General features: G+C 45.9%; 1 protein-coding gene across 2 annotated transcripts in view; it reads right to left on the bottom strand.

Moving 5' to 3' along the window:
- LOC141147244 (contactin-associated protein-like 5) overlaps positions 1 to 14,610 on the bottom strand; it is a 514,695-nt gene that overhangs the window by 192,768 nt on the left and 307,317 nt on the right. For both annotated transcript variants that reach the window (XM_073634437.1, XM_073634436.1), the window contains exon 10: positions 11,374 to 11,539. In XM_073634437.1, the coding sequence (XP_073490538.1) occupies positions 11,374 to 11,539 (166 nt within the window). The remainder of the gene's footprint in view (positions 1 to 11,373; positions 11,540 to 14,610) is intronic.

The raw sequence follows: 14,610 nt of genomic DNA, 5'->3' as shown, positions 1-14,610 counted from the left end.
ATAAACAAAAAAAGAGCGACAATTTTGAAAAAAAAAACGCTATATTTTTTACTTTTGCTATAATAAATATCCCCCCAAAAATGTATTAAAAAAACAATTTTTTTCCTCAGTTTAGGCCGATATGTATTCTTCTACATATTTTTGGTAAAAAAAATCGCAATAAGCGTATATTGATTGGTTTGCGCAAAAGTTATAGCGTCTACAAAATAGGGGATAGTTTTATGGCATTTTTATTATTAATTTTTTTTTTTTTACTAGTAATGGCGGCGATCTGCGATTTTTATCGGGACTGCAACATTATGGCGGACACATCGGACACTTTTAACACTATTTTGGGACCATTGTCATTTATACAGCGATCAGTGCTATAAAAATGCACTGATTACTGTGTAAATGACAATGGCAGGGAAGGGGTTAAACACTAGGGGGGCGATGAAGGGGTTAAGTGTGTCCTAGGGAGTGATTCTAAATGTAGGCACTTCCCCATTCTGCAGCTCCTTGACACGATCGTCGGGAGACCGGTGGACATTGAGTCCGCCGGTCCCGCGGGCGCAGTCACGCTGTAAAGGGGAAGTACAGGTATGCCCATTTGCCCACCGCTGCCATTGTGGCGACATACATCGGCGTGCGGCGGTCGGCAAGTGGTTAAACATTCATTTTTTTTCTTTAAAAAACAAAATGTTATACTTGCCTCTTCTGTGCAGTGGTTTTGCACAAAGCAGCCCCGATCCTCCTCTTTTCAGGTCCCCTACTGCCACTCGTGGCTCCTCCTCTGCAGCCAGTGCCCCCCGGTAGCAAGCAGCTTGCTCCGGGGGCACTGGAACGTGCTCATTCCCGAGCCTCGCTCTATACATCCATAAGCTTGGCCCCGCCTTCCGTCCTCTCTTCTCATTAGCTCACTGGCTGTGATTGACAGTAGCCAGTGGCGTAGCATGGGGTGGGGGGCAGGCAGAGCCGTCGCCCCGGGCACAAAATTTAGAGGGGCGCTGTCCGGAGTGTGGACCATCTTTAACATGGGCCCCTTGTTATCACAGAGAATCCAGGTCCGGTGGTGGCCGCAAGCAGCGGTGTCCTCGGGGGGAGGGGGGGGCGGGGTGTAGGCGGCCAGGTATCCATCTCCACAGACAGGTGATCAGCGAGGGCAGATGAGCCTGAGAGCCCGGGGCTCAGGAGAAGAGCTCCACCATCTCCTCTCTGACCAGCCCACACCCCCCCCCTTGAAGAGGTGAGTGGCAGTGGGCGCAGTAGTGCTCTAATGTCACCAGTGAGGCCCGGAGGACAGGCTGACTGGGTCAGTAGCAGGAGCCAATGGCTCCAGCTGCTTTCTCAGTCAATGAGGAATGAGAGACCCGAGAGAAGCTCAGCTCTTGTGCCCATCACAGGATCGAGATGGGGCTCAGGTGAGTATTATGCCCCGTACACACGGTCGGATTTTCCGATGGAAAATGTCCGATCGGAGCGTGTTGTCGGAAATTCCGACCGTGTGTGGGCTCCATCGGACATTTTCCATCGGATTTTCCGACACACAAAGTTGGAGAGCAGGAGATAAAATTTTCCGACAACAAAATCCGTTGTCGGAAATTCCGATCGTGTGTACACAAATCCGACGGACAAAGTGCCACGCATGCTCAGAATAAATAAAGAGATGAAAGCTATTGGCCACTGCCCCGTTTATAGTCCCGACGTACGTGTTTTACGTCACCGCGTTTAGAACGATCGGATTTTCCGACAACTTTGTGTGACCGTGTGTATGCAAGACAAGTTTGAGCCAACATCCGTCTGAAAAAATCCTAGGATTTTGTTGTCGGAATGTCCGAACAAAGTCCGACCGTGTGTACGGGGCATTAGGGGAAGCGCTGCACACAAAAGGTTTTTACCTTCATGCATAGAATGCATGAAGGTAAAAAACCTTGAGCCTTTAAAACCATTTTAATGAAAGTGCTGGATGCTGGATGACGACATTGAGCAAATATGTAAATGTGACCATATTTGGTCAATAACATCAGCCAGCCCCTTTTTTACATTCGGCTGATGGGCTGTGAATGTGTCATTGGCTGCAAGGACAGCAAACTACCCCTTTGAACCATACCAGACCCGTGCCCTCAACACTGTGAGGGTACATGTCAGGAGGTTCCAGTGAATAGGAGGCTTTTGGAGAAGTATTGGAGACAAGCATAGGAGGAGGTGAAGACCCTTTGTTATTATGTTAATAAGGACAAAGACCCAGGACCCCCACAACCACCTGGCCAGGGTTGCCCCTCCAGTGCTCACTGGAGCGCTGGGCTGTGGAAAGGGGGAAGCTGGCTCAGGCTCTTAATGGCTCGCTGAGAGGCTGGGCCAGCTGCCAGTCACGGCATCCGGGTGGAACCTGACTTTAAAGTCTGGTTGAGTGATATCAGGCTGACAGCAGACTTTAGCCCGCTGTCGGCTGAAAACGGATCACAGGAGTGCAAAACCAATTCTTTGTTTCCCTGAAGATGCCCAGGAAGAGGGCGAAACGCATCAGTGACAGCCACTGGTGATGTCGCTGTCGGAATGCATGGTGGAGCGCACGCCAGTGTGCTACTTCCGGTCCGAATAATTTGCTTGTATTATCAATCCTACGGGAGTGTAAGAGATTTTAAGGGCTGTTTTTAATAAATGGAATTACACTCTATGGATTTCCCTTATTGTCTTTCTGACATTTCTTAAATAGCTAAGGGGCGGAATGACTCAATGGAGTCATCAGGTGATGTCGATGATGTCACAAGGGGCAGTGTCACATACTGATGTCATTGAGTGACTCTGCCCCTTAGCTATTTAACTACTTAAGGACCGCCCGCCGTCGTTATACGTCACTACTTTGACCCTAAATACCGTTGTTATGGCAGCAGTTAGCTGCCATAGACCCAGTATGTTTAAAAATGTCCGGCGGTCCTCTTTCAGATAAAAGTGGTCTCAGCGGCGGATTCACCGTGAGATCACTTTTGTCGGGGGTGGGAGAGGCCCCCTCCCACTGCGCTCCAGTATTCTCCGCTGTTAACCGGAGCCGTCGGTCGTGTCTGGTCCCCTCACAGCCTGGATGCCGAGCGAGGGAAAGATGGCTGCCACTCGGCTCCATAGCATTGGAGGGTGGAAGCGACGTCAAACGTCACTTCTGCCCAATGCTCTTAAAGTGGATTTTTTTTTTTGTAAAAAAAAAAGACTTTTTTTTTGTTTATTGCATTTTAGTGTAAATGTGAGATCTGAGGTCTTTTTGACCCCAGATCTCACATTAAAGAGGACCTGTCATGCTTTTTTTCTATTCCAAGGGATGTTTAAATTCCTTGTAATAGGAATAAAAGTGACCCCATTTTTTTTTCTAAAAGGACAGTGTAAAAATAAAAAATAAAAAGTAAAATAAATAATAAGCTCGCGTGCAGAAGTGAACGCATACGTAAGTCGCGCCCGCATATGAAAACGGTGTTTAAACCACACATGTGAGGTATCGAAGCGATCGTTAGAGCGAGAGCAATCATTCTAGCCCAAGACCTTCTCTGTAACTCAAAACTAGTAACCTGTAAAAAAAAAAAAAAAAAAATTAAACGTCGCCTATGGAGATTTATAAGGATTAAACTTTGTCGCCATTCCACGAGTGGGCGCAATTTTGAAGCGTGACATGTTGGTTATCAATTTACTCGTAGTAACATTATCTTTTGCAATATAAAAAAAAATTGGGCTAACTTTACTGTTGTCTTATTTTTTAAGTCAAAAAAGTGTATTTTTTCCAAAAAAAATGTACTTGTAAGACTGCTGCACAAATACGGTGTGACATAAAGTATTGCAACGACCGCCATTTTATTCTCCAGGGTGTAAAAAAAAAAAGTATATAATGTTTGGGGCTTCTAAGTAATTGTAAACTTGTAAACACTGAGTCTGAAAAATGGGCCCGGTCCCTAAGTGGTTAAGAAATGTCAGACGGAGGGGCAGCCAGTCAGTGTGGAGCCTTCGACGAGGCCAGAGGTTCTTTTTTTCAGGTCCAGCGGTGCGTTGGGCGACGTGATTGATGATGAATCTACATCAGGGGGACATTGTTTTTGATTTTTTGTCAACAACGCATATACTGTCTTTATTCACGTTTTACACTTTTATGGTGAATGGGTAGGGGTACGATGTACCCAATACTCATTCACATGGGGGGGGCAGGATCTTGGGACCCCTTCCAAATTTCGATAAGCCTCCCACTTGCAGACCCCCACAACCACAGCTCAGGGTTGTGGGGAAGAGGCCCTTGTCCCAATCAACATGTGGACAAGGTGCTTTGGGGTGGAGGGGAGCAGAGCCCCCCTGCCCCATAGCACCCCCCCTGTTGAGGGCATGCGGCCTGGTATGGTTGAGGAGGAAGGGGCGCTTGCGCTTCCCCTCCCTTTCCTGGCCCACCGGGCTGCAAGTTCGGATAAGGATCTGATATGGATCTTGGGGGGGGACCCCACGCTGTTTTTTTTTTTTTTATTTGGCGTGGGAATCCCCTTAAAATGCATACCAGACCCAAAGGGCCTTGTATGGATTGGGGGGGACCCCACGCTGTTTTTTTTCCAGAACTTTCTATTTCCGGCTTCTCGATGCGTTTCTTAACAACTAGCTATTCTTCACACAGAATTCGAATCAGTCGATCATATTTAGACAGATCTGAATTTGAATCTTTCCGAAAATTTGGAATTTGTTAGAAAACTAATAAACAAAATTAAATTAAAGGGTAAGTTTACCTATGTACACTTTTTTTTTTCTAAATTCCATCTCCCCTTTGCACCAATATAGCATTCATGCTATATAGTACTATAGATTTAATGGAAATCTTTGATATTTTTTCAAAAAAAGTACATGAATGCTATATTGGTGCATAGGAGAGATGGAATTTAGAAAAAAAAAAGCGTACAAAGGTGAACTTACCCTTTAAGCTAATTTCAGAAATATTTGTTACTATTTAATTCGGCGATTAGGATACATCCGAATCTCCAAATAGCCAAAAATGTTTCCGAATTTACATTCAGACTGAAACGAATTGCACATGCCGAATTCAAACCTTATTTAAGGAATAGAGCACAGCACTAATTAAGACGGCACTATTATTTATTACTCACATGTGGACATGGACTAAATTTCTTTTAAGATTTTTCTAAATTTCTATCTCAGTTGAGTATACATACGATTTATAATTTATTGATTTTGTGTACTACTTATATTACATGACATATTTAAGCAGGGTCTTTTTTCCAGCGGGAACACAGGGGAACGCATTCCGACACCCCCAGCACTGTATGTACAGTATGTAATGGCAAGGGGTGCTGGGGTGTGCTGCAGGGTCTAATTAAATAAATACTGGCTGCTTGGTAGATTTGTTGTGGCTGCTGGGGGTCTATTGTTGCTGGGGGTCTATTATTGCTGCGGGTGGGTCTTATGTTGCTGGAGGGCAGGCCTGGACTGGGACAAAAAATAGGCCCGGGGCATTTTAGACTGAGCAACCCATGGAGGCACTGAAAGTGCTGGGGGGGCAGAGAATGTGGGGGGGTGGAGAACACGGTAGTGCGGAGAGCACTAGGGGGCTGAAGAGCACAGGGGGGCCGGAGAGTACAGGGGGCGCTGATGAGCACAGGGGGGCCTGAGAGCATTGGGGGGCCGGAGAGTACAGGGGGCGCTGATGAGCACAGGGGGGCCTGAGAGCACTGGAGGGTGGAGAGTACAGGGGAGCTGATGAGCACGGGGGGCCTGAGAGCACGGGGGCAGAGAGTACAGGGAGTTGATGAGCATGGGGGAGCCTGAGAGCACTGGGGAGGCCAGAGAGTATAGGGGGGCTGATGAGCACAGGGGGGCCTCAGACCACTGGGGGGGTGGAAAGTACAGGGACGGCTGATGAGCACAGGGGGGCCTGAGAGCACTGTGGGGGCGGAGAGTACAGGGGGGCTGATGAGCACGGGGGAGCCTGAGAGCACTGGGGGGGGCAAGAGAGTACAGGGGGGCTGATGAGCACAGGGGGGCCTCAGACCACTGGGGGGGGTGGAAAGTACAGGGACAGCTGATGAGCACAGGGGGGCCTGAGAGCACTGTGGGGGCGGAGAGTACAGGGGGGCTGATGAGCACGGGGGAGCCTGAGAGCACTGGGGGGGCAAGAGAGTACAGGGGGGCTGATGAGCACAGGGGGGCCTCAGAGCACTGGGGGGGCAGAGAGTACAGGGGGCCTGATGAGCACAGGGGGGCTTGAGAGCACTGGGAGGGGCTGGAAAGCTCTGGGGGGGCCGGAGTGTACAGGGGCTGGAGAGCACTGGGGGGAGTTGGAGATCACTGGGGGGGAGGGCTAGAGAACAGTGTGGAAGCCTGAAAGCACAGGGGGGCGGTAGAAAGAAGCTGGATAGGAGAAGCAGCTGTATACACAGTAGAAGAAACCACCTCTTTATTTTTCTCCTACAGCCTCTGAATGCCCAGCTGCATTATTCTACTGTGTATGCAGCTGCTTCTCCTATCTAGGTGCATGCATGGGGAGCCTCACTCACTTTCCCTTCTGTCCGATTCCCTCCCTCTTCATGGTCATAGGTAACGTGACCAGTAGTCTTCGCCTCCCCAGCCCGACGGTCGAACTGAAATGGCGGCCAGCTGGGTGAGTGGCGGGGGGCTCAAAGAGCAGCTCAGCTGCCTTGGCCCCACAAGCACATGCAGCCCAGTGGCCCCCGGCCCACCGAGCAAGTGCCCGGTGTGCCCTATGGCCAATCCGGGCCTGCTGGAGGGTCAGTTATGGCTAGGAGGGATCTACTTTTGTGGGAGGGTCTATTGATGCTGGCTGCGGGGAGATTTGTTGTTGCTGTCAGGGGCTTATTGTTGCTGGGGGGGTATTTTGTTACAAAATACCCCCCCCCCCTTTATCCCAATCTGTTGATTGGGGGTCTATTGTGGCTGGGTGCAGGGGATCTATTTTACTGCTATCTTGTTATCATTGAACAATTTTATACAAATTACTTAGCACCACAAATGTCATTTGGTTCTGTATTCTCTAAAAGGGGAGATATTGGGAGGTGGGTAGGGGGTTCAAACCAAGGGACAGTGCTCGGAGGTGGGTAGGGGGTGGAGACAAGGGGTGACTCTGAAAGGGAGAGTTCCTGCACTTATTCTCTGAGATATAAGACTCTTCTATAGCATTCTGTCAGGCAACAGTCCTTTCTATAAGCCATGATTAAAGGGGTTGTAAAGGCAGAAGGTTGTTTTATCTCTATGCATTCTTTGCATTAAGATAAAAAAAACTGTGTTGCAGCCCCCCCCCCCCCCTTAATAATTACCTGAGCCACATGTCTATCCAGTTATGTGCATGAGTGCATCACTGGATAGACATGGGGCATAAGTTGTAAAATACATTTTACAATTTATTTTCTTACAGGGAAGCTGGCAGTGCCACGGGGTGGGGATGGGGGGGGGCAGCACAGTGACAGGGGGCACACGGGGGGGCATCAGAGGTAGGCAGAAGGGGGGATCGGTTCAGGGGAAGCAATTGCAGGAATGATGCACTGTGTCTGTGTCTCTCCCTGCAGCAGCTGTAAGCCGGCAGGAGGGAGAGAAAACCAGCTTTCAGCTGCTGCAGAGAGCTGCACAGGGCAACTTTCTGTAATTGCTAGACATGTGCAATTTATTTTGTTACGAATTAGTTTTTTAACGAATTTCGTAAAATTTGTTAATTCGGAAATATCCAAATTAACGAAAACCCATTTAAAAGATTTTTCAGAATATTTGTAAATTCGAACATTCGTAAATTTGTAAATTTGAAAACTCAAAAATCTGAAATAAAAACGAACTAATAATAGCTATTACTAACTATTAAATTATAGGTATTGGAATTTCCTTTCAAATTTGGCTGTTAGTGAACGTAACGAATACGAATTTATCCGAAGTTCCGAATTATCCGAAATAACGAATGCCATGTCTAAACTAATGGAATGTAGCAAATTAATAATAATAAGTAACAATAATAATAATAATAAAAACTTTTTATTATTATTATTATTATTATTAATAATTTGTTCCGTTCCATTTGTTTAGATGTGGCATTCGTTATTTCAGATAAGTCGTAACTTCAGATAAATTCATATTCGTTAGGTTCACTAACAAATTTGAAAGGAAATTCCAATACCTATAATTTAATAGTTAGTAATAGCTATTATTAGTTAGTTAATATTTCAGATTTTCAGATTTTCGAATTTTCGAATTTTCAAATTTACAAATTTATGAATGTTCGAATTTACAAATATTCTGAAAAAATCTTTTAAACTTGTTTTTTCATCTAAAAAATTTTTCACTAACAGCCAAATTTGAAAGGAAGTTCTAATACCTATAATTTAATAGTTAGTTATTATTAGTTAGTTATTCTTTCAGATTTTCGAACTAACTAACTAATAATAATTACTAACTATTAAATGATAGGTATTGGAACTTCCTTTCAAATTTGGCTGTTAGTGAACGTAACGAATATGAATTTATCCAAAGTTACGAATTATGTTGCATATAAACAAATGGAACGTAACGAATTAATAATAAATGATAATAATAATAAAAAGTTTTTATTATTATTATTATTATTTTTATTAATTTGTTACGTTCCATTTGTTTAGATGCGGCATTCGTTATTCCGGATAATTCATAACTTCAGATAAATTCATATTCGTTACGTTCACTAACAGCCAAATTTGAAAGGAAGCTCCAATACCTATAATTTAATAGTTAGTTATTATTAGTTAGTTCGTTTTTCTTTCGGATTTTCTTTCTTATTTTCGGATTCTAGAATTTTCGATTTGCGATCATAACGAATGGCCCGGAAAACAAAAAAAAAAAAAAAAAGAAACGAAAATTACCAAATTTTTCGGCAGTACACATGACTAGTAATTGCCCCTCCGCCCGACCACACTGATTCCTCCTGCTGTTTGGGCCCCCCTCCTGTTTGCCCTGGGCCTCCTACAGGAGGACTGGTGGTTCCCCCCCCTATCTGCAGCCCTGCCCCAAGGCATTATAATGCTGCAATGCATGAAAAAAAAAACGACAAAAAAAATACACGCATCTTTTCAGGCACAGAGGTGTACCCGGTCTGGAAAAGCAGAAGGAAAATATAAAAGGATTATTTGGTGATCTAAAATAAGCATCTCAGAAATTGGATTGCAGTGGCTGTAAATAATAGCAGATGCTCTGCGGTATCTGCAGACTTGGAGCAAAGTGTGTTATTTGGAAACTCTTTACTGCCAGACAGAGATATGAAATCTCTCTAAAGGAAAACAAAGCTAAAAAAAATAAAAAAATAAAACGCACACAAGGTGTAATTAAGTTTAATCTCCACTTTCCTGTGTACCTGCTCCTTTGATAAAGTTTGGAACACGCTGCGGATCAGAAATTGAATCTCGCTGAACTGGCAACAAATCCCTTAACTGCGGGAAAATGTATTGTGTGTGTTTTTTTTCACTAAAATACCCGAGGCGCCGGCTTTCCGCTCAGCCTGGGCCCATCCGAGGCTTATATCCACCAGAGGTCCCAGGTATTTATCAACTGAGCGAAACATCATGCTAACGCACAATATGACGTTTCCCGTCACAGGCCTGGGCAATGAAAAGCCGCAAGTAGGGATTGTGTGAAAAAAAAGAAATATAAAAAAATAAAATAAAATAAGCGTGCTTTTATGATTCTGTGTTTTCTGATGTGCAATCTGCAGCATTGGTAATGCGAGGACGCAACTTTCCCACTGAAATATTTATATGTATTATAGGAGAACTCAATGTCAGTCAGTCTGAATACAGGGTTTTAACCACTTCGATACCGGACACTTTAATCCCCCCCCACCCCACCCCCCCCCCGCCCTTCCTGCCCAGGAAAATTTTCAGCTTTCAGCGCTGTCGCATTTTGAATGACAATTGCGCGGTCATACAACACTGTACCCAGATGAGATTTTTATCATTTTCTTTACACAAATAGAGATTTCTTTTGGTGGTATTTAATCACTGCTGGTTTATTTTTTTACTAAAAAGAAAAAGACCAAAAATTTTGAAAAAAAAAATGTTTTTTTGGTTTTTTGGTTTCTGTCAGTAAATTTTGTAAATAAGTAATTCTCCTTCACTGATGGGCGCTGATAGGTGGCACTGATGGGCACTGATGAGGCGGCACTTATGGGCACTGACTGGGTGGCACTGATGAGGAGGCACTAATATGCCGCACTTATGGGTACTGATAGGTGGCACTGATATGTGGCACTGATGAGCACTGATAGGTGGCACTGGGCACTGATAGGTGGCACTGATAGGCGGCACTGATGGGCACTGATAGGCGGCACTGATTTGTACTGATAGGTGGCACTGGTGGGCAATGATAGGCGGCACGTATGGGTGGCACTGATGGGCATTGGTCGGCAGCACTGATAGGCGGCACAGATAGCCAGCACTGACTGGCATCACTAATGGGCACTGATTGCTGGCACTGGTGGGCAATGGTGGGCACTGGTTGGTGACACTGGTAGCGCTATAATGTAATCAGTGCCCTGATTACATGTGTGGATGTCCCCTGTGAGGAGATGCCACTGATTGGCTCCTCTCGCCACACACTGTCAGTGTGAGGCGAGGAGCGCAGATTACTGGCATTTCCGTGTTTTTACATATGACCGGCTGTGATTGGACACAGCTGATCACACAGTTAAAGAGCCGCGCACGCGGCTCTTGACAGGGATCTGGGTCGCGCCATGTCCTAGCAACGTGGTGCGGCCACAATCGCCGCGTGCGAGAGAGGCCGTTCGGGGTTTCCCGTCATAAGACCTCAAGCCCTCAAAAGGGGCCCACCGCCACCTTTCTGCCAAGTTGGGCTGGATTCACCGGGAGCAAACTTCCCCAACACGCCCCCCCCACCATCACTCTCTCACAGACCCTCAACCAAGCAAGTCGGTCCACAATTGTCACGTGATCTGCTGTGCGATCACATGATACTGGCAGCGGGCTGGTATAGTGATCAGTCATCGGCTGTGTCCACCGGACATATCGCGCCGCGGCCACTGCATGACTTCTGGAAACACTGCTATCTTTGGGGAATATAGCATCTCTATAGATGCTCCAACATGGCCGGCCACTGGACATGATCCTAATACAATTCTGTTTATATTCTACTTATAGCACATGATCATCCAAAATATGACTAACCTCTGTTGCCAGATCGGTAACAAGATAAAAATCAAAATAATACGGGCTGGCCAACTCAGACAGAACTCCTACAATCTGTGCCGGATTAGATATCAAGTAAAAATTGTGGTGATGTTACTTCGTACAAAGCGAGATGGTGTCTATTCTTTTGGCGCATAACATTTTTTTCATTTTCAACTCCATTTCTACTTTGATACAAACAATATCCAATTACCTGTCTTTTATGCCGCACATATCGATCTGCAAGTCACTGAAATTTCCCAGCATGCCGCGCTGAACCGAAATGAGGTCCTTGGGCTGATTATCGATGAAGATGAGCCTCATACATCCTTGGAATGAAGAAATGGGATTGACGCAGTCGGACGGAGGATCCGGGCAGCCTGTTTGTGAAGAGAGAGACATCGAGCCTAATCAAATTTCATATAACACGTTTACTCTTTTTTTATGAGCGTTTATTGATGGATGACCCCGAAGATCTCAATATTCCTGATGTCTCCTTTTATTACATAGGCTTCATCATGAAAGAAATGTTCGGCAGAAGAGCACAACTTTGAGTGCGTTCTTTTATTGTTTGTGCTGATCTGTTCATCGCGGGTCAAATTTATTTACATTCCTTTATTGGTTTATTCAGTTTCATTGACGCCTGAGGGACTGAGACTACGCCACCAGAAGAACGGAAAAAGTTCATTTCATAGCAGTCAAGTTACAGTCTAAGTTCACCCTTTGGACCATGCTGAAGATAGATATATGTCTAATTTTCAATTTATATTACCCCTCTGTAATTTTATATGATTTATATAAATCTATATGCTGAATCAATTTGTATTAAGTTGTTTTCTTTCATTTGAGAGTTTGTAACTATTTTAATTTTCTTCTCGCTCTCTCTCTGTCATAGATAGATAGATAGATAGATAGATAGATAGATAGATAGATAGATAGATAGATAGATAGATAGATAGATAGATAGATAGATAGATAGACCAGCCTTTGACCATGGTCTGGACCCAGCCCAGACCGACTGAGGCTCCCATCCAGACCATCAGCCCGCCAGTCTGCCACTGCACTACTGTCATTGGTTGCTAGGACCGCCGGCGTACTATTAACCAATGACATCACTTGTGCTCCCTGTCCTCTTCAGTAAGTTTCTCCGCCCAACTACCATTCCCTGCCTGCCTGGCTACATGGACTTATCCATCAGGTACACTCTTTACTTAGATGGGCTGTACCCATCTAATATGATGGTTCACAACTGAAATTTAAGGATAGATGGGCACTCTGATGGCGACACCCATTCTTTGATGGTGACACACCTGTTTTTTGATGGGGACACCTGCTCTATGGGGACATTCTGATGGGGACACCCGCTCTTTGGGGTCACTCTGAAAGGGACACCTCCTCTATGGGGTCACTCTGATGGAGACAGCAGATCTATGGGGTCACTCTGAAAGGGACACCTGCTCTATGGGGGCATTCTGATGGGGACACCTTCACCATGGGTTCACTCTGAAAGGGACACCTGCTTTGTGGGGGCACCTTGATAGGGACAACTGCTCTACAAAGTCAATCTGAAAGGGACACTGGCTCTGTTGGGGCACTCTCATAGGGACACCTTCTTTATGGGGTCACTCTGATGGGGACACCTGATCTATGGGGGCACTCTGAAAGGGACACCTTCTCTATAGGGCACTCTGATGGGGACAGCTGATCTATGGGGGCACACTGAAAGGGACACCTTCTCTATGGGGCACTCTGATGGGGACAGCTGCTCTATGAGGTCACTCTGAAAGGGACATTTGATATAAGGGATCCTCTAATGGGGACACCTGGGGGCACTCTGATGGGGACACCCGATCTATGGGGCACTCTGATGGTGACGCCTACTCTATGGGGGCACTCTGATGGGGACACCTGATCTATGGGGCACTCTGATGGTGACGCCTGCTCTGTGGGGGGCACTCTGATGGGGACATCTGATATAAGGGGTCCTATAATGGGGACACCTGCTCTATGGGGGCACTCTGATGGGGACACCCGATCTATGGGGCACTCTGATGGTGACGCCTGCTCTGAGGGGGGCACTCTGATGGGGACACCTGCTCTATAGGGTCTCTCTAATAGGGAGACCTGATCTATGGGGGCACTCTGATGGGGATTCCTGATGTAAAGGGGCATTCTGATGTGAGATAAATACTGTTGAAATGCTATGGAAATTTATACATTTCTCATTTTTTGATTGACATACAATGACTACAATCTTTCTGAGTCATAGTACAAACCTGAGATTCAAACTGTGATCCTTGGTTGAATTTGGTAGAGCAGCAGCTGACAGGCATCCAAGAGGCACTACTGCTACCTCCTGGTGCCTGATTTTTATCTATTTCATTTAAATTTTACCTTGTGCGACTGCTCTGCAAGTGTTTGGCTCGCGGTTGTGATACGGCCCCATTGATCTCAAAGGGCAAGTTTGCCAGGTGGTGGGGCCTGTCAAACTCTGCAGCTCGAGGTGAAAATCCAAAGCAGAGTATTGCAGCTGCAGCATGTGTACAGCCCTGTCAGGCTGTAATATTAGGATTTGGGTGGGCAGCCTTTTGGGGAGATCTCATAAGAACATAGAAGAGTGGCTACAGAAAAAGAGGTCCAACAAGTCTGCACCAATGTTATTTTTATTTTTTTATTTCTTTGAACTTTTTTGTCTGGATATATATCTATTTTGTCCCAGGGAGTTTTGTGCTTCCCCAGGGTGCCACGAGCATATGATCCAGTTTGCCCCGGATCAGTGATGGATGACTCTGTGATTGGGGGTGGGGGGGATCTGATGTGATGGAGAGCCTTTGACTCTGATGTGTGGACACTATGGTAATTGGGGACTCTGATGTGAAAGGGGGGCTTTTACATGATGGGGGAACCTCTGACATGATGGGGGTCTCTGATGTGATTGGAGGACCTCTGATGCGATGGGGGTATGTGATGTGAAGGGGGAATTGGGATGTGATGAGCAGACCTCTTATGTGAAGGGGGCCTCTGATATGATCGAGGAACTCTGATGTGTAATGGGGGAACCTCTGATGTGATTGGAGTCTCTAAAGTAATGGGGATCTCTGATGTGATGGGGGCATCTCTGATGTGATGTGCGGACCTCTGATGTGATGGGGGATTTTGATGTGAAGGGGGACCTCTAAAGTGATGGGGGGGGCTCTGATATGATAGGGGAACGCTAATGTGATGGGAAACCTCTGATGTGAAAGGGAGATTTGAAGTGTTGGGGACTTTGATGTGATGGGTGCTCCTATGATGTGATGGGGGAACCTCTAATATGAAGGGGAGACTCTAAAATGATGGGGACCTCTGATGTAATAGGGAACCTCTGATGTGATGAGGTAACCTCTGATGTGATGGGAGGACCTCTGATGTGATGAGGAACCTGTGATGTAATGGGCGGACCTCTGATATA

Source organism: Aquarana catesbeiana, linkage group LG06 (genome assembly GCF_042186555.1).
Source record: "Aquarana catesbeiana isolate 2022-GZ linkage group LG06, ASM4218655v1, whole genome shotgun sequence".
In the NCBI taxonomy this organism is placed as follows: Eukaryota; Metazoa; Chordata; class Amphibia; order Anura; family Ranidae; genus Aquarana; species Aquarana catesbeiana.
The sequence above is the reverse complement of the archived record's forward strand: the minus strand, read 5'-3'. Positions and strand labels throughout refer to the sequence as shown.